General features: G+C 41.5%; 1 protein-coding gene across 1 annotated transcript; it reads right to left on the bottom strand.

Moving 5' to 3' along the window:
* Positions 1-634: 634 nt before the first annotated feature.
* Positions 635-2452, bottom strand: LOC147424186 (uncharacterized). The gene is made up of 3 exons (XM_086501553.1): positions 2095-2452; positions 1255-1304; positions 635-1150 (listed from the first exon to the last, which is right to left on the bottom strand). Exons 1-3 carry the CDS (start codon positions 2450-2452, stop codon positions 635-637), a joined length of 924 nt encoding a protein of 307 aa, XP_086357679.1.
* Positions 2453-21155: the final 18703 nt, after the last annotated feature.

The raw sequence follows: 21155 nt of genomic DNA on the forward strand, positions 1-21155 counted from the left end.
TGCAATTCGTAGCTCCGACCTGCAATCTAAAAAGATGGGTAGGCTCTATAAATCAAGCATTGTGCACCTATACATTGCCATCCACTTGGACCATCTGTCCCCAGCTGCCCTGTCCGTCAAGATTCTGAAACGCACCACACCTTCAAACCTGAATAGCTTGGGCTTCATAACTCTTTCAATGAGCCGTCTAGACCTGCTCCTTCAACACTTCAAGCTCTACATTTTTGAATCCAAAGGTTGCACTTCACACTTTCTTCTCATGTTCCCCAAATTATCTCCTCTTGGAGCCGTCCTTGGTCTGTAAACCGCATCAGCCATACATCTCCGCTGCTACCTATCAGCCCATGACCTTTATAGTTGCTCCAACCCTTTACCATGCTTCTGCTAGCCCATGCCATCTTCTATGGTCGACACACTTTGGCTGTACCATCATTGCCCACCCGCTAGTTGAACATTTATGCTCAACTATAAAAGAGCTTTATTCCACTATAAACTACAAACATGGAGAACACTATGAGAAAATCCAAAAAAAACTCAACTATATGTACATAGTTTTATTTCTAGCATATGAGAATCCTGCATAGGTTGTCTTCCCAACCCCCTCCATTAGAACTGGATGCAGTGCTGGCACCAACTACCTTTCAAAATAGAGCTTGAGACACACACCATTAACCTTGTTCTTGAGAAAACGACCATCCATCCTCGTCACAGCGTAGGTGCCATTGGGAAAAGCTTGATGGACCTTGTAAGGCCCTTTCCACTTCTTTTGAAAGGTAACGTCAAGAGAGCTCTCATACTTCACCACTAGATCTCCCTTCTCAATCAGCTTTTCTGGTAAATGTTGGTTGAACTTTGCTACTCTTTTCTCTCGCTGCTTCACATAGAAATCTACTGCCACCTCACGATCCATCTTCAAAGTTTCAAGATTTGTAATCTTATCCTGCAAAACATCTTGATGAGCTTTATCAATCCACCACAAACCTTTGAGAACCCCTAATTGCACATGTATGGGTAATACTGCCTCCTTGCCATAGACCAACTCATAAGGAGTAAACTTGGTAGCCACCTTGTAAGCCCACAAACATTTGCCAAGGTTAAATTCCCACTCTTCAACCTGCTGGTAGATGTACTTAGTAAGCATCTTGACTATCTGTCCATTGGCACTTTCCACCAAACCATTGCACTGTGGATGGTATGGAGATGCAAATAGATTTTGAATTCCCAACTTTCCTACTAGGGCATGCACGAACTTACTTCTGAACCCTTGTCCTCGATCAGATATAAGCACCCAAGGTACTCCAAAACTATGGCATATGCAATAAAAAAAAAATTGAGCAATAGTATGTGCATTTACCTCTTTTATCACTTTAGCCTCAACCCACCTGGGGAGGTAGTTTATGGCAAACACAACATATTTTTTACCGTTGGCTGACATGGTAAATGTACCAATAGCATCCAAACCCCACTTTTCAAAAGCGTCATGTGCTATGATAACCCCTGCTACTTGGCTACTAGTCATCTTTCACCCATTACTTGGCACTGATGGCACATCTTGCACCGATAGTGCACATCTCACACAATAGAAGGCCACCAAAACCCACTTCTTAAAATACAAAACAAGACCTGATCCTTACCTTGATGTCTGCTCTCTTCATGGCACTACTCCAATACCATTCCAATCTCCTCCTTGTAAAGGATTTCACGTAGCACTCCATCTCAATCGTGCATCATAAGATCTTCTCCTACCAGAGTGAACTTTTGAGCTCTTTGAACGATTCTCCTCTTTTGTAGCTTGGAAAGCCCTTCAGAACATTGACGTGAACTTAAGAAATCATCAACGTCTTTTAAAGTCTCTCTACCTGCATAAGTAGCCGGTGTCACATAAAACTCGACACATGAGTCTAAACACGACTGCTAGCCAGCTAATCTGCTTCTTGGTTGTTTTCCCTTATCACATGTTTGAGCTGCACCTCTTCAAAAAACTTCAACAGCTTCTTTATGGAGAAAAAAAAATTCTTTAAAGAATCCCTCTTTACCTGCCATTGGCCCAAAAGTTGTTTGATAACCAACAGAGCATCACCTTTCAGTACTAACCTTGATATGCCAAATTCAATACACTCCTTAGACCCAGATGTATAGTAAAATACTCCGCCTCATTGTTGGTATGCACCTCTTCCAAGTCATAAGCTTTGGAAAAAATGACTGTGTCGTGCGGGTCTTGAATGACCACACCTCCACCTGCGTTTTGTGTTACCCTTATGTAAGCACCATCAAACCACATAGTGAAGGCCCCTGCCAAGGTTGGCTCCTCTTTGTCCTCTGCTCGCATTACCCTTGGATAAATCAATAATTTGACCTTTTTGTTGACTAGGATATCCGCCAAATGAGATGGACTTGTGTGATCTACTTTGAACTTCAACTCAAACTCCTGAAGCTCTATCACCCATTTCATGATTCGCTTCCCTGGCTTGAAGTGTAGCACCACATCAGGCAAAAGATGTTAGCCGTCAACACATAAACTTTACGAATGATCAAATACACTTTGAAATTCTTGCAGGCAATGATTAAAGTCATCATGCACTGTTCCGCTTCCATATAAGTAGTCTCTCCTGGACTAATTACCCGGATTTTGAAGTAAATAGGCTTATAACTTCTTCCCACCTTCTGTAGAAACACTGCTACATTTCGTACTATCATCAAATAAGGATAGTTGATCAAGACATTGTAAAGACCGCATTTCGTACTACATTTGGTCTTTACGAATACATTGTCATGCCTTTTGGCTTGACTAATGCACCAGCCACATTTAACCGCTTTATGGAGAAGCTGTTCAGGCCTCATCGAACCTTCACTGGAGTGTTCTTTGATGATATTATCATCTACTCTAATTCATTGGAGGAACACAAGCAACACCTCCAGGTAATATTTCAAGTTTTAAGAGAGAATAAACTTTATGTTAATCGAAAGAAAAGTGAATTTTTCTTGCAAGAGATTCAATATTTGGGTCACATTATCTCTCAAGATGGAATCCAAATGGATCCATCCAAGTTAGAGGTAATAAAAGGATGGCCTAAACCAAGGAATCTTCATGAACTAAGAAGCTTTATAGGTATGTGTGCATACTATAGACGCTTCATAGAAAAGTTCTCACAAATTGCGGGACCATTACATGACCTAACAAAGAAAAATGTTAGGTATACGTGGTCTGCTAAAGAGAACAATGCTTTCGAAAAGCTTAAAGAAAAGCTTATCTCTCAACCTGTGCTTACACTACCGGATCTCTCAAAACCATTTGAGGTCCAATGTGATGCTTGTGGTGATTGCCTTGGGGCTGTTCTGCTCCAAGAAGGGCACGCCATAGGCTATGAGAGTCAAAGGCTCGACCCTGTTGAGCAAGCTCTAGGCATATACGAAAAAGAACTCCTTGCAATTCTACATGCCTTAGACTCATGGAAGCACTATTTATTGGGGACTCCTTTCATTCTGCGAACGGATCACCAAAGTCTTAAGTACTTCATGACGCAGACCAAGCTTTCCGACAAACAAATGAGGTGGGCAAATTTCCTTTCGCAATTTCATTTTCATATTGCTCACATTGCTGGCAAGCATAATCAAGTAGCCGATGCACTCTCAAGACGACCGAGAGTGAATGCGGTTTCCATAGCAACTCACAATGATCTATCTTCAATGATAGATGAGTATGCTATTGATCCAATTTTAGAGATGTGATTTCAGCCCTTGCATTAGGGAAGAAAGAAGAACCATTTACTTTACAAGATGTTTATCTTCTCTATGGCAATAGACTATGCGTTACTAACTCACTACGTGAGAAAGTAATGTATGAATCTCATGCTCCCCCATATGCGGGGCATAGAGGGATTCAGTCTACCCTAAAGGGAATTGAAACATATTTCTATTGGCCTACCATGAAAGTGAACATACACGAGTATGTTTCCAAATGTGTGGTATGTCAAAAGACAAAATTTGATAGAGGGAAGCAACTTGGATTGCTTCAACCCTTGCCAATCCCTAATTCACCGTGGGAGAGCATATCCATGGATTTTATCTTTGGATTGCCTAAGTCTATCCATGGGAATACGGGAATATGGACGATAGTAGACAGGTTCAGTAAACAAGCTCATTTTATACCTGTCAAAAAGACTATCAAAGCCCATCAAATGGCAACCCTCTTCATTTCACAAATTTTCAAGTACCATGGCTTGCCAATGTCCATAGTGTCGGATAGAGATCCTAGAATGACCAAATAATTTCTGGAAGGGTCTCTTTGAGAATTTAGGAACAAGGCTAAACTTCTCTTCGGCCTATCATCCACAAACTGATGGCCAAAGTGAAATAGCTAACCTAACCATTCTTGATCTACTAAAAGCCTATGTAACGGAAGTAGATCAAAGATCCCAATGGGAGAAGTACTTACCCTTAGTAGAGTATGCTTACAATAACACTGTACATACTTCCACAGGAAAAGCACCTTTCGAGGTAATTGAGGGAAGATCAAAAAGTCCCTTGCTACTTAAGGTACATGGGAAGATCTTCGCTGCAGATGAGTATAGCCGAGACCTACAACAATCTTTCCAAAAGATTAAGGATGCTATCTCTATCTCACAGCAAAGGCAAAAGGCTGCTGCTGACAAGCACAGAAGAGCCCAAGCCTTTAAAGAAAACGATTGGGTCTTGTTAAAGTTTCCCAAGGCTCGATTAAGGCACACGACGGGCAAGAATCCTACGGGCCACCAAAAGTACTATGCTAAACTAGCAAAAAGGTATTATGGTCCCTTCTAGATTCTTAGGCCAATCAATGAGATGGCCTATCAACTTAAGTTGCCCAATCATTGGCTCATACACAATGCTTTTCATGTGAGCCTATTAAAGCCTTACAAAGGAGAGCCACCTCAAGAACCAACTATTGAAGATCCACCGGAGATCGAGGACCACGAGGAGGTGCTGCAGCCCGAGTCCATTCTCCGACATGAAGACAAGGTATTAAGAGGCGGTAAGACTATCCGACGATATCTTATTAAGTTTAAGAATTATCCTTTTGAAGATGCTAGATGGATGCAAGGCATACAATTAAAGGATAACCTAAACCTTGTCAATGCTTACAATGCTTACAATGCTTCCCAAGAGTAAGCAAATGTACAAAATGTTAAAAATGAACAAAAAATTTTGTCTTATAAGACTCTCTTTTTCTTTATTTGTGCACAAAAATGAAGTAGTATGCATGCTTAGATCAAGTTTGCAGAGACGACGTCTCCCAAACACCAAGTAGAGCTTGTCACTCTACTATGGAAGACTGATAGGACTAATGTGCAGACATGCTTGCGGCAGCCAGTCATCCATTATGTAATGATGTCGTAGGGTAACATAGGGATCCTCTACCCGCTAAGAAAAGGACTCATGCATATGCTTTATCTTCTCTACACCATAGTCGAGGACGACTAGATTTCAAGAGAGAGGTAATGTCATAATAATCAATATCTAATTCTCCTAAATGATTTTCTCATATTAAACTGATCATTTAATGTGGGGAAGTGCCAAGGGAGAAAAAAGCTAGAAATTGGTTAAGCTAGCAGACCGCCACAGTAGATCCAAAGGAAAATAGGGATCCAAAGGGGGGGCCATCTGCAAAAGAGCCATGTGAAACAATGGGCCAAAAAGACCCTAAGGTTCAGCCCATTAAGACTTCCAAAATGCTAAGGTTCCAAATTCAAAGGTTGTGTCCAAAGGTCAACCCTAGGGAAAATTGGATGCTTAGTGTGTGCCCTAAAAAGTCTTTGCACATCCCTACATGGGAGGGGGCGAGCCCCAAAGCTAGGGGATGAGAGAGAAAGCCACACACACACACACAGGCTCCCTTTACACAAAGGGAATGAGGGACACATGTCAGCTCCCTAGGCCAGATGCCCACAAGGTGTGCCCAATTCCTATTGGAAGACCCTTGAAGTGGACCAATGAGAATTAAGCTAGAGTAAATCTAGTTTAATTAATTTAAAAACATTTAATAAAAGAAACCAATGAGAATTAAGTCTCCTAGAAGACTATTGGGCAGTCTCCCAAGGGGTCCAATGAGCATTCAGGAGCCCCATGGCTTGCCTGATTCCTATTGGCCAGGAGGCAAAGGGGTCCAATGAGAGTTTAGTTTAATTATTTAATTACCTGAAACTCTCACAAAAAGGGAAAAAGGGGACACATGTCAGAAAGGCTATCACTTATGCTGCTTAATTCTCTATTGGCTTGACCTGGGAGGTCCAATGAGGCAAAAGCCAGACCTATTTAGCAATAGCTAGGGCTCGCCCAAGAGAGAGGGGGGGCTGATTTTTGCTTGGCATTGACACACACACACTCACACTTGACCATGTGTGAAGGAAGAATACTCTATCTCCTCCCAAGCTTTAATGGAGAGCTCATCACCTACTCCAAGCTTGTGAGATAGAAGCCTACATCAACACTCTCTTGGCATGTGGATGCAAATCCAACCAAGAGCCAAGCTTCAATGCATGCTCATCTTCTCTACCAAGCTAATTACTAAGCTAAGCTATGCTAATATGAGTGATTATGTGAGGAGATGTACATCTTTCTCGTAAGATACTTCTTTTTCCTCTCAATCTACTCTCATACCCTGCTAGCTCTCACCATCTTCGAAGGTGTGTGAGGTCTTGGGTCTGAGAACGGGGATAATTCAAGTTGTGTTTGATTAAGTGTTTTGCTTGGTGTATGAAGCTTCCATCTTCATTGCACTAGCTAGTCTTGAAGGAACACAAAGAATTGTATTGTACAATGTCTCTCTTGATGGGAGAAACCATAATACAAAGCCTTTTGGAGGGGGACCGGCTCCATGCAAATCCGGTCCTCAACTGTTGTCAATAGCTTAATTGCTCTCTCTCTTTTGAAAGTATTGTCGATGCTATCTAACTAGGTGTTATGCTTTTTGTTGCTCTCTCCACCCAAGCACTCTTGTAATTCTCATTAGGAATCTATTCTAATGAAATGCCCACTATATTCATGCTAATTTCCGCTACACATAAGATTTTAGGCCATTAAATGTTACATATGCACAAACGATGCCAACCCTGTCGCACTAGTGGAAGGCTCCATGAGAACCAATTCCTTCACCTTCTCTGGATGTGCTTCTATTCCATTCTGTGATACCACATGACCCAACACTTGAGCCCTCGGTTGAGCCAATTTGCACTTCTTTGTGTTTAAAAACCCTCCTTCTTCATCTAGCCTTTGAAATCACAACATCAGCTTGGAGAAATGTTCCGCCCTGGAACTATAACAATCAATATCATCCATAAAAACTCTGATGAATTTATCCAAGTATGGCCCAAACACCTTGTTCATCCGGTCTTGAAATGTAACATACGCATTCACCAATCCAAAAGGCATCCTGTGGTAGGCAAAGAGCCCCATGGAGAGATGAAGGTAGTCTTTAGCTGATCCTTCAAAGCAATACCAATCTGAAAATACCTTGAAAAACCATCCATGAAAGAATAATGTTCATGCCCGGCAACCTGGTTTAGAATCTCATCCTGAAATGGCAGAGGATAGTGATTTCGCTTGGTGGTAGCATTCAAGGGCTTATAGTCTACACATACCCATCATTTTCCTTTTTTTTTGGAGTGATGACAACAGAAGAAAACAACTCAGACTGGTTTACTGGATATATAATACCTTCCTCAAGAAACTTGTTGATCTCCTACCATAGATCCTCCTTTTGAATATCCCCCAACCTCCTTAGCTTCTGTGCTTGTGGCTTGCATCCGTCTTTAAGTAGTATCCGATGCTCCACTCCTTTAGCTCCTCTCAAATCTTTATTCTCCGTCACAAATAAGTCGGGATAGGATGTACACCTCTTTAATCTTAAGACTACAGACAGGAGCTTGCATACCTTTACTTGGACTGGTAGAATCTATGGTGACTCCGAACAAGTCTGTATCCAGCTTCGATAGGTCTTCATCCCTCTCTTCCTCTTCGACACTGGTGGACCCTTCAACATAAGTCAACTCGGTTTCATATTCGTAACTGGTGCTAGAATCCTTGTTATCACCCCCAGCTGATGGATGAAAGCAGCTTTCGCTGGTCTTTAGATCCAACACGATTGGCCCTCCATTTTCTCGATTCGGCAAGGTAAATACCCCCTTCTCCCAATCTTGCTTGGCCCCAATTGCTAACAACCATGGCCTCCCCAATACAATTGGATAATCATTTTATCGTGCGTTCATGACAAAAAAATCAATTAAGCATTCAATTCCCATGACCTTTACCTTCACATTCTGTGCCACTCCTAAACACTGAGCTTTGGCATGGTTAGCCATTCTTATTTGCACATTGGACCTGAAAAAAACTTTAATACCAATATCCCTCATAGCAGACTCTATGATCACACAGACGTGGGCACCACCATCAACTACCACTAGAAGCACATCGGTTGGACTCCCCACCATCAAGGCTAAATTCTGTAATGCATGCACATCTCCTCCTACTCGAGCGAGCCTCATATTGACACTGGTTGACCACTTCCTCCTTAATTTAGAGTTTATTGCAAGCAGCTACCCAAAAGGGATGTTAGCTTTTTGATTTTGGACCTCTCTTACCAGATCGTATTCTGGATTACCGTGTCCCAATTGAAAATCCTTCTGTGTAATTCTTCATCTTTTACTTCTCTTGCTTGACTCTGGCTGCTCTCTACCTTCGTTCACCTTCTCTTTTCCTTTCTTTGATCTAGTTTTCACGTTCCGTTCAATCTCTCTTTTGCCTCTTGATCTTTTGTTAGCCATAATTATATCAACCTTCTGCCTGTCAACACCAATAATATTAACCCTTTGCACTTCATCATTACCTGATGGAGTCGCCTGTACTTGGTTTTTGATTGCTTGCTACTCCCTTTGACCATTGAACTGCGCCTGACCCCTGCCTTCACCAAACAGAGGATACATACCGCTCCTTTTTCTTGGAGGGTGAGGGAAATCTGGACCATAGTGGCCCTCCTCTCCACAATTGTAACATCTGCCATGCAATTGCCTAGCTCCGCGTCTTCCTCTCCTTGGTTGGCCTCTGTCAGTAACACTTAAACGCAACTCTTACATTTTCTGAGACAAATATTGAACTATATGTATCCATTGTTGAGGAACGGTTGCTACCCCTCGATTAGGCTTATTCTCCACTTGAACTTCTCCTCTTGGACTTGAGGTCAGATTGGGAACCACCACTATCCCAACACACCTTGCTCAATCTTGTTTTTAATTTTTTGACTCTTTGACTGTGCGATAGAAACAGCCCCGTTGTAATTCTTTGGGCCCTTGAAATCCACCTTTTCACGAACTTTTGGGGTGGAAACAAGCTATAAGTTTTTCCAAATTTAAAGTACTGACCACCATTAGCCAATTGCATGGCCACTTTAAAGTCCCTCCCGCACTCCTCAAAACGGTCGAGGAAAACACCAAACTCCTTGTTCACATCCTCCTTCAAATTCTTCAACTTTGCGTCCAGATCGACAGGAGATACCTCTTTATGAAATCATGCAGAAAACGGGCCCACAGCGTCGGTCACATAAGACTTGGCTCTCCTTCCAAGGCATAGAACCATGTCTTTGCCCTTCCTTGCATCAGTACCGGATCGTTTGCATCTTGCTATCTTCATTTGGCATATGCAGTAATAACATATACAACACGAAATCAGCCATCCACTCCTCCGGATCTTCATTTTCGGTGAAAAGTGATCCGTAACTATGCGCTTCCATCTCTCCTCTATGGAAATAACTTTCTTTGATAAAAACCAACGAGCAATAATTTTTTCCTTAGTGGGGCACCAGAAGATGGAAAGGGGAACACACCCAGCACACAACACAAAGCCTCCCTACAGCTCAGGGTATCCACAACACCCCTAGTGTCTCAAATAACACCTTCAAACTGGCTAATTTTCACTAATACACCCGCCTTTGCACACAAAACAACAATATCCTACCCTACAAAAACACCACTCAACAACAATGCACCTACACCGCTCAACTCACCCTTTCTGGCCCACTAAAACCCCGAGTTTGCTCTCTTTGTAACAAGCTCCACAGTGCTGCAGGTATACCCTCCCGCAAGCATTGACAAGCACACAAAGAGCTAGAGAAAAGGAGGGGAATGGGGAGAAGCAACGCAAAAAAGAGGGGCAAAGTCCTAGTAGTATTTCATAAGGAAATATTACAGCCCAATCTACCGCTCCAATGGCAAGCTTCCAATACACATGCTTCAACAACTCTCTCTAGCAAAAAAGCCCATAAATATTCACTTCTATTCCCTTTTATAGGGCTTGGCTAAGGCTAAAAAACAAAAAAAGGAGCTATCCTAATTGTGCAATGAACTTTAGCTTCATTTAGAATTTTCTTGCATTGCTACCACTTGTCACATTTGATTTTTTTGGTAACTCTTGCATGGTACACCTCTCTATCCAATTTGGCCACCCGTTCTCTTTTGCATCTGCCCTTTGGGAGCACCCTTGAACAACTTATTTCTCTCTTTCACTTGGTTGGCTTGTGGTGGGATAGGCCCTTTGAGTGGCTTCGGAACTTCTCTCCTTCTCTTTTTCTTGCTCCACTGGCACCACCGCTGGATCCTCCCCTAAAAGAGCAATAGCGACATCGCTCCTGGCACCCTTTGCCTTCAAATTTTGTTGGCGTGTGTGAATCTTACTTGAAGCAAATGTGCGATGCCATGCTAGCACCTGCCATCTGACCGGCCTCCGCCGGCCATTGTCGCGCCGCCAAAATCGCCGCCCTGTGCAGCGCCCCGAGCGGGCCGCCATAGCCTCACGCACCAGGGAGCTCTCTCTCCTTATCTCTCCTTAATGGGCTCCATGTTGTAGCTCTTATACCCCACTTGATTGGCACGGGATTGCGCATATGGGCACTTTTCAGTGCCACAAGGTACCCCAGCCTCCCCCTTTTGGGATGTCTTCCAAAGCTCCATAAAACTCTCGAAAAAATATATATGATACCTTCTTCCTCATGCTCCTCTGTAGTATTTCCATGTCGGACCTCCAAGCCGCAAAGCCGGGCCAAAATTTCATTATGTCGAGTTGAAACCCCCCGGCTCTACCTACACTTCAAGATTCCCCAAGCCCCCGAACCGAGGCCGTAAAAATGCCAAATTGCATCTGCAATCAATTCCGAGCAAATGCACCCAACTTTTTGACTCCTGTAACTTCCTGCTCCGGGCTGTGTTTGCCAAGCCGTCAAGTCTTGGTAGCTCCATACACTACATAGCACTCTCTCGAACCTTGTTGAAACCCAAAAAATGCGACATGGGACGACTCCCCATGTGGTCAGGTGGGTAGCAACCTAGCCCTCGCTAAAACTTCAACGGGCCATAAACTGCAATTTGTAGCTCTGATTTTCAATCTAAAAAGATAGGTAGGCTCTATAAATTGAGCACTACGCGCTCTACACTGCCATTCACTTGTGCTACCTATCCCCATCTGCCCTAACCCGACAATAATATGCAATGCACCACACCTTTAAACCTCAATATCTTGGGCTCTCTAGCTCTGTTTGTTGAGACATCTGAACCTGCTCCGCTCTACATTTCTAGATCCAAAGACTACACCTCGCACTTTCTTCCCTTGTTCCTCGAATTAGCTCCTCTTGGAGACGTCCTTGGCATGTAAACCGCATCAGCCATACATCTCCACTGCTACCTGTCAGCCCATGACCTTTATAGCTGCTCCAGCCCTTTGCCATGCTTCTACTAGCCTACACATAGCAGCCCATGCCATCTTTTGCGGTTGACACACTTTGGCTATACCAACGTATGGAAGAGTGTGTGTGTGTGTGTGTGGTTGTTTTTGCAGATCTCGAAGTAAATCTACTGAAATTGGATCTGTCCTTTTAAATTTTTTGTCAAAACTATTTTTCGTTTAGATCTATGTGCCTAAGTATTGTATTTATGAAAATTTGAATTTCTATTGCATTTGTGTCAATTTGCATTTTTTAATTTTGAAAATTTGAAATTCCACAATTTTTAGCAATCTTTGAATCAAAGAACAAAACAAAAAAAGAAAAAGGGAAAAAAAAAAAAAAAAGCTAAAATGCCGAGACAGTTTTTGAATTGAAAAAAAAAATGACCATGGCTAGCCCTTGAGCGTTTGAAAAAGAAAGGCCCCATTAGCCCCGGCCCCAGTCTTTGATATATATATATATATATATATATATATATATAGGAAGAGGAGACCTCCATAGCTTCCTTTCGAGACAGTTTTTGAATTGAAAAAAAAAAATGACCATGGCTAGCCCTTGAGCGTTTGAAAAAGAAAGGCCCCATTAGCCCCGGCCCCAGTCTTTGATATATATATATATATATATAGGAAGAGGAGACCTCCATAGCTTCCTTTCAAGTGAAAGAATAGAGTACCTCATACTATATATATACCTCAAGTCTAGAGCTCGAAAGGAAGCATGTGGATTTAGGTTTCACCCTTTCCTTCCACTAGCTTCCTTGGACTTTCCCCTTCTTTGCCTACACGCCCAACTAGAATTTGACTATTTTGGGGGCCATGAGAGTTTTTGGTAGCCAAATTGTGTTTTGTAAAGCACACCAACTTCCTTTGAATGATACGCTTGATTTGAGCTATCATAGGAATTATTCCATCTCACGCACATAAACAAGAGGTAAAAACACAAACAAACAAACAAACAAAACCAAGTAAAATGACCAAAATCTCTAGTGGAGAGACCTCTTAGAGTACTCATCAATCAACACTTTTGGGATACGCGCCTCACATGTATTTGCGCTCTAGAGGAGTGATAGAGTTCGGTCCGTTAAAGAGTGCTTTGAATTGCATGAGAACCCATTATCCACCAACGTTAGGTTTTGGACCTTTGGTTGGAACCCAAGGTAGTGCAACTCAAGACCCTCATATCACATCTAGTGACTCTTCCTTTGACTAGGACATCATGGAGGGATATCCTACACAAAACCCTAAAAGTTTAAGTCAAGACATGCATTCCTTTGCCCCAAGGCACAGGTTTAGCGACATAAAAGAGACCTTTAGTTGAGCCACCCGACCGTTCAGAGCCTTGAAGTGAACAAGGGCAATGGGGAGGTAGATTCGCCTTTCAATTCTCCTGTAGACCTTGTACTCCCTAAGAGTGCCCATGTTGACATGCTACCTACTCCATTCATTAACGACCCTATTGAGCCATCACCCCCTGTGGTTCTCGATGGTAGGAGTCTTGCCGAATTGCAAGAGATTGAACGATATATGCAAGCAACGAGGGAGAGGATAATTGATAACTTATGAATGATAGAACAAAGTCAATCCATGGAAGCAAAGACCCCTATGACATAACCATGCCAGCCGAGAAATCGAGTGCTCCCAAGATAGCAGTCATGGAGGGTCAGGTGATGAGGAGCCATAATCCTTCCACTTCAAGGGGAACCTCTAGCACGCCAAGCTTAGAGGGGATAATTCTCACACAACTTAATTGAAAGTATGCCCTACAAGTTGAGACGCTGACCGACATGTACACACGCTGCAGATACCGTGTGGGGTGGTTAGAGGTGGTACAATCCACATTTGGGGCCACAAATTTAGAGAAACATCAACGGATAATCTGTGATTTCATCCATGGTGTCATCCAATTAGGGAGGAAATACCAAGGAATTAACATTCCTTCAATGAGTTCTATGAGATTCTTGGGTATGGGAAAGGCCAAACAACCAACCCTATCACAAATGGAGACTCCCTCAGTGAGTCCCATTGATCCTTCATATGTTGTTTTGCCTGGAGTCTCAATACCCTCTGAACTCACAAGCAATAGTTTCACACTCCCAAATTCAGCTCATCTTTCCCTCGAAGAATCTACGGATATTGTGAATGTCCCACCAAAAAGTACACCTTGGACCTCATTCACAAGTAAAGCACCACTACATAGTAGCACAATTCCCACAATAATACCTACAAGTGTACATCAATCATATATACCTATGGGTCCTCATACCCATGTAGCTCCCAGACCCTCGATTTTTTTGACACCCTACACTCCATAACCACCATATCCGAGTACTCATTCTAGTGGAGCCATACCAACTAGTAATTAAAATGTTATATACTATGTCTTCTATGCCTAGGGCCACACATATGGACTTTGGGCCATCACATGGCACAATATCATACCCGGCTTGGGACCTGAGGATCACCCGTATGCCTAACCGAATGCATATCCTCACTATATGTTCTCACTCTGGTGACTTGGCAACATTCCTTAAGCTATCGGTCGATCTATTGCTAAAAATATACGTAACACGCCGGATGAGAGGTTATAAATAAGGTAGTACAAGTGGCCAAGATCACACAAAAATACAGTGGGGACTGGGATTCTAGAAAGCATATTCAGGTATTTGAGCATGCATATGATTCCTTGGAAGAGCACAATGAGCTGCATAAATACAAAGCTTTGAGCTTGACTCTAAGTGGGAAGGCAGGGGATTGGTATAGGACCTTAAGGATGGAAGATAAAACGATTTACCGTACTCTTTACAGATTGTTCCTAAAGGAGTATATACGAGAGGGAGTGATTTGGGGTGTAGCATCTCAGCTCCAAAAAGCCCAATGACTAGAGGACGGGGAGTCACTGAGAGACTTTATTACTCGCTTGAAGTATTTGCATTCTCATTGTAATCCAAATGAGCATTTCAATAATAACCAATTGGTCGATAGATTCACAGGGGAGTACGACATTAGGATATCTATAATGGCCTAGTCTTTAGAGGTATCACCACTTGGGATGTAGTCACCACTAATGCTATCCAATCAGAGGATAATTTAATGGTTCAAGGAGAAAGAGCGCTTGTTGAGCCTAAATCTACTAGCTTGCAAGCATCATGGCATGAGCCAATGACCATAAAGCCTATTGTTAAAAAGAAAAATATATATAAGATAACTTTAGAAGATCTCACTAAGGCCATTCAAGAAAGTCTTAGAGATAATCTTGACTCACAAAACAATCATATGTATCCAACATGGGAACAACAATGGTGCTCAATTTTCTTTGGTCCATATATCACTAGTGAATGCCCTACATTTAGAGTAAAATTCAATGGGAGTTTCAATGCACGTGGTAGGTATGGTCACCAAGCTAAGGATTGTATAGTGTTCAAATGTGTGATGGAAAATAGTTCACCCTTGGACTAAACAGATTCACTCGAGTTCCTACATTGATGCCTACCCCACCTATTGTAAAAGTATCACAACACATGATTCCTAGAGCCCAAAATGTTCCTCAAGCTACATCGATACCAGCTTCAGTGCTAGGACTTCAACCCCCACATCCAAGAGGCACCTATGTGAATCATATGGTTGAGAGCCATCTAGTGCTTGTTTGGAAGGCTGTCAGGAAGATATAGACTCTAATATTGCCTATGGGATGGATTCATGATGAGCCGCAATGGACAACCCTTTGAACATAGGAAGAAGATTGGAACTTACCCAAACCCTATAAAGGAGATCGAGTGAGTCAAGCAATTAAGGAGTTTGGTAGATGAGACCCAAAGGAAGCTAGAAACAACACCTAGAAAGGTCAAAATTATAGACACAATGTTTCCTACACAAAATCAATCTCATAAAGACCATATGCCAATAGCCATACCTATCATCATCCAAGAAGAAAGTGGCTTTAAGTCATTGTAAAGTGGGTATACTCCCTTCTTGTTGGAGATGTTTACAGACGGATTACCTTACCCTATTGAAGAAATGGAGATCCCATCTTCCCCATGTAGGGATTGAAGCCCATAAAAAATTTGTTAAATATTGCCAAATGGATTTCATGGCTTCAGAAGTTAGAACCATCATGTCTAAACTATATGGAGACCCCAAGATATTTCTAGTTGTTTGAGCTTTCCTCGATGGAGATTTGAACGTTGGGTTGCCACAATTTTCATTGATAGATAGGTCTAATGAAGTGCCAATAGAGGAGGAAACCTTATATCCACAACCCAACCTAGATAATAACTCTGTTTTTGAAATACCTGTTAACAAGTTGGGACAGTACTTTAAAGGCGATGAATCCAATGCGACCCTACCAATCTCTACCGAAGGATTAACGATGAAGGAAATCCTTGACGGTGGTGTTGGGATTAGTATTGTAACTAAAAATTGTTGGGAATCTAGAGGAGACCTTACCTTAGGACTACAAACATAGTGGTAAAGATGGACAATGGGACCATTGTTTTAAACCTATTGGGATGCGAGGTTTCTTTTCATCTCTTTTGTGAACAACTCCTTTCACCTCATGTGTCAAGCCATCACTATGAAAAGAACCAAGTGTTTACCGCACTGTTTTACCGTGTTTTGTAGACAGAAGGTGCAAATTCAAGTAGAGAAACAAGAGAGAGGAGGGCCACGGTTTTTTGTGTTTAAAATATTATCGTCACTTTTTCCGCTATTATTACCACATTTATTATCGCTGTTATTACCGTTTTTTGGCTCTCCATAATTGCCATACTAAGTTACTCCACCCTACCAAATAAACCCAAACGCTATGGCTATCCCTGACATTTCACTGTACATAGGCGTGTGTGAGTTAGGGGGCTTTTCCCATATCTTCTTAAAAACCCTCAGCTAGCTAGTCACTGGGCTAGGTGAGCCAAAAAAAATAAAAAAAATAAAAGTATATTATGGCCTCTTTGTGTGTAAATATTTCATTGTATATATGGCCTAAATATAGGGATTTTTTATAATTATTTTGGTATTTTATTTAAATATTTCTACTTAGGTGTGTGTTTTATTAAACCTATGTACACCTTCTTTCATCCTCTTACACCATAATTATATTTTTTGCCAATATGTACATACTCTAACCTCATATTTTTTCTTTATACAAATCACTCCCACATTTTCACCCTCACCCTCGTGAAAACAAAAAATTGATTTCTACTCATTGGTTACTTTTATTATATTATTTACTTGCATACCTTTTTCTCTTTCACCCAAAATAATTCAAGGAGGGACCATATCATATGATTCCAATATCTTTCCATATCCATAACTCCTCCATATTTTTTTTATTATTTTTACTCATTATTCTAACACCATGTGCTCATTGAGCTAAAGTCCATGAATAGTCCATACACTAGTCCCACCATGTATATATTTCTTATTTCACCAATAATCCTCCTCCATGCATGGGTCAAGGGAAACTTGAATGCTTTGTATTATAATATGACAAAGGAGGGGCTCACTCTTGGATGCATTGTACAAATTCAACAAAGGAGGGGGCCACTAAAAGACTTTTGCAGGCATAAAAAACAGGCTTTTTAGTGATAATTTTGGCACCTATCTCCACTCCGAATTTGGAGCGGTGGTCAAAAGAGAAAATGTAGCCCACGCTTTGCATAATCACCTCAAATTTTTTCATGATTTTGGAGCTACCAGCGGTGAGCTATGATTTTTTGAGTGGACCCCAGTCTGCCCACTTTTCTCACAAGTAGCCCATAGTCTTCTCTCACCTCTTTCCACACTTCTACACACACACACACACACACACATTTCTCTCAATCCCTCACTCAAACCTGCACCTTCCATGGCTTCTCCCACCCTCTCCACCATTACCCTTCTCTCTCATCCCTATAGTTCTTTTATGAACCTCTACATACATACACCCTCTCCATGTCTCTCTCTATTGCTTCTATGTTACAATTTCATTTACCTCTCCTAAAATATCTAAAATTCAGCATCTTAACCATGATAACTTCTGCAAATTGAGGATTTTTCATCAACAAATCCTCTTTTCATCGTGGTGGTCAACCGTGGCGGCGGCGTAAAGAAGCGAAGAAGAAGAAGAAGACAAGCGGTCATTTTTTCCACAATCTACACAAGGGTGAGTTCAAGCTTCTTCAAAGCTTCACCATCTCAATGATTCTCTTTTAATTCACCCCTCTTACTTCATCAAATCAACTCACTCTACCCATTGTAAATGTAACATTAACTTTCTAGTGATTACTAACGACTAACATACTAACACAAAATAGCATTGACCTAACCATAAAAGACACCTCACCTCAAGACATGTATAGTAACTCTCTCTCTCTCTCTCTCCCTCTCCCCTTCTTTAAAACTTACTTTCACCTTATCTACCATCAATAATGCTTTCTTTTGAGCCCACACCCATGACTCAAGCAGACAAAGAAGGCCCGCAATGTTTTGATATTCAAAAAAATCATAATCCTGATTTGTTAGTTTGTAAATTAAGATTTCCAATAATCTTAATGAGGGGTCTCCAACCTATAAATAGGCCCCTCTCCTTCTTGTAAAACAACCTCCAACATCTCACATAGCACCCCAACACTCTATGCGCGAGGAGAGACTTAGGTGTAGCAACCACTTGTGAGCTTCACTCTTGGTGTGAGAGAAGCTTTCAAGCTACACATTGCAAGTGAGAGAGCGTGAGTTTCACAAATCTCAAAACACTATTGTATATGCTCCTTTATCATCAATAAATTGATTTTGGGTTTGGTGCATTCAAAGGCGTGATTCGACGTTCAAATCTTTGTCCTTCCATTTGTGCAATACTTTGTTGATTTTGCATAGGTTTTTGGTGAATTCAAGGTGATTTTGATTGTTTAATTTTGTATTTTGAGTTTTCAGTTGTTGATTTTTGAAGAATGTGTTTTAGTGTGTTTTTCATTGCCAATTTTGTGTCCATTGTAAGAGGGTATTGTGGTGAGAGGTCTCCCACCCTAAGACAAAGCAATGAGTGTGTGGCAATGTTTATGGCAATCACTAAGCATTGAGTGAGTTTTATACAAGTTCTACATAGCATCATAACGAACCATCTCCATTTGCAAGTCACAAATAAGGTATTACGCAAGATCCTTTTCTCTCTCTCTTCTCTTGTCCTTTGCTAGTCTCTCTCTGGTCCTGTGTGTGTTGTGTGTGTGTGTTTGTGTGTGTGTGTGAGTGGTGCATCTTCTTGGTTGTGCCAAAATCTCTCTTGCGTCCTAGTTCGCATACCATAACTGGTGGTGGCCCCTATCTTGTTTGGGTTTGGCTGTGGGTTTGTTGTTGTGTTGTGCTTGTGGTTGCCCCATCCCCAATTAGAGCAGCACGGGAGCCTTGAGGGGTGTTTAGAGGAGCGCCTCTCTTGTTGCCCCCCTCGGACCGCCTCAATTTTGGTGCCCCACTGAGAACAGGCTTGTGTATCTTTTTGTGTAGGTTCAACCTTTAGCATAGTCAAGTAGGTTGCATGAATCACGAGAATTTGTATGATCCTTTCATTCCCATTGCAAGGCAAAAGGTACACATAATTGTTAGTACTAAGTTGCAATTTCAGCGAGTAATTCGTAGGATTTTAGGTCCTCTTAGGTTGGCCGAGAGATAAACGCTTCAGTAAACCCTTTTATTTTTCCTCTGATTAGGTACGACCTTAGTTTGGACGTCTATATTTTTGTTTTGTTTTGAGTATTAGGTCATGCATAGACCATGGATAATGGTCCAGGAATAGAGGTTTTCCCTTCCATTTCACTCCACACATTAGAATAAACATTGCAATTAGTAGAAAAATCCATTTTCAACAACGTATGGTATTCATGTTTGGTGCCCAAAGAGCAGAGAGGAGAAATTCTTGCATCACCAAACCCTGTCATTCTACCTCTCATCAACTACCACACTTCTTTTGATGTACATGTGTTCATTTTATTTTAAAATGAAGTGCAGCCCGGCAAAGTAGTGTGTATGTTTGTTTTTTCTTTGTCCAAGTTGTTACAAGAAACAAAAAAACGATCATTTATTCTAATGGGAATGTGTGTGCAGTGAAAGTTCAATCCTTAGAGATCTAGCTCTATTACCAATTGAGTTGTAGGAGCAAGTAGTAAGGCGTCTCCCTCATAACAAGAGGGTGGTGAAGTTAAGACGGAAGGTCCTACGCGTGGATTCCATTTTCCTCTTGTTGTTGGGCACTAAGGAAGACCGCGCATTCATCCAACTAGTGTGTGCCCTAAGATTGGTAAATAGAGTGAAATTTGGCGTTTGGCGAGTGCATTTCACCATTGAAGAAGACTCTTCAGGAAACTTGCGGCCAGAGTTCATGCTTCATAGACTCACATTTGGTGAATTTTTCCCTCATTTGCGTCTTATTAATAGTCTTCCTTTCGCTTTCAACAAAGGAGATAGGGAGCTATTCAGAGCTTGTCTTAATAAAGAGAGCATAGAGAAGATTGCAAATTTGTATAAATTCTCATCCTTCTCTACTTTCTATGACACTTTGTTCATAGAGACATTGTAAATCTCTTTATGCTTTTGAATGATTTAACCATAATCCTAAGGAGTTTTTGTCCAGGAATTTTGTAGCACAAGTGGAGTCTTTAAATCTTGCAAACTTGATTGGAATTGATGAGGATGTTCTTTATGAAATTGTGAGAAGGTTGCCTCACTCCGACTGTGTGGAACTCGAAGGAAAGGAGCTCCTAGTCAATTGCTACTTTCTCACGGCCTTCGACGAGCATGAAGATCTAGTTTTTATACAAACCGCTTGTGCATTGGGAATTGTAGAGCAAGTGCAATTTATCACTTGGGACGTGGTTGCTCTTTTGGATCCAGAAAATGAAGTTCTAGAGATTTCTGTTTATCGCCTTAGCTTTGAAGAATTTCAACCCTTCTTAGAGCTCATCAATAGTCTACCCTTTTGTTTTGATCAAACAAATCGAGACCTTATTGAAGCTTGGATAGCTGAAGAAGAAAACCTAGAGTGGTATTTTCTCACTTCTTCATTTGCAGGCGAGTGGTTCTAGATCTCTATTGTATCCCTTATTGTAACTCGTGTTGTAATCTTTCATAATAATGGAGAGCCAACGCCAAATGTCTGGATATCCTCTTTTCTTTGGAGAGCCTGGAGAGGATGCAGAATTATTTTTAGCAAATTTCAAGATGTCTTGCCGTATCAAGAGGATAGTAACCGATCAAGAACGTGTAGAAATGTTTGAGGTGGTCCTTAGGAAAGATGCTAGTACTTGGTTTGACTCTTTGCCTGAGGAAGTTAAGGGGAATTACACAGAAGTTTTAAATCGTTTCAAGAGATACTTCTTTGATCCCCAAAACACTCAAAAACTATGGCAAGACATTGTTTCTCATAAGCAAAAAGACTTAGATGACTACTA

Source organism: Adiantum capillus-veneris, chromosome 26 (genome assembly GCF_014529385.1).
Source record: "Adiantum capillus-veneris isolate H3 chromosome 26, ASM1452938v2, whole genome shotgun sequence".
In the NCBI taxonomy this organism is placed as follows: domain Eukaryota; kingdom Viridiplantae; phylum Streptophyta; class Polypodiopsida; order Polypodiales; family Pteridaceae; genus Adiantum; species Adiantum capillus-veneris.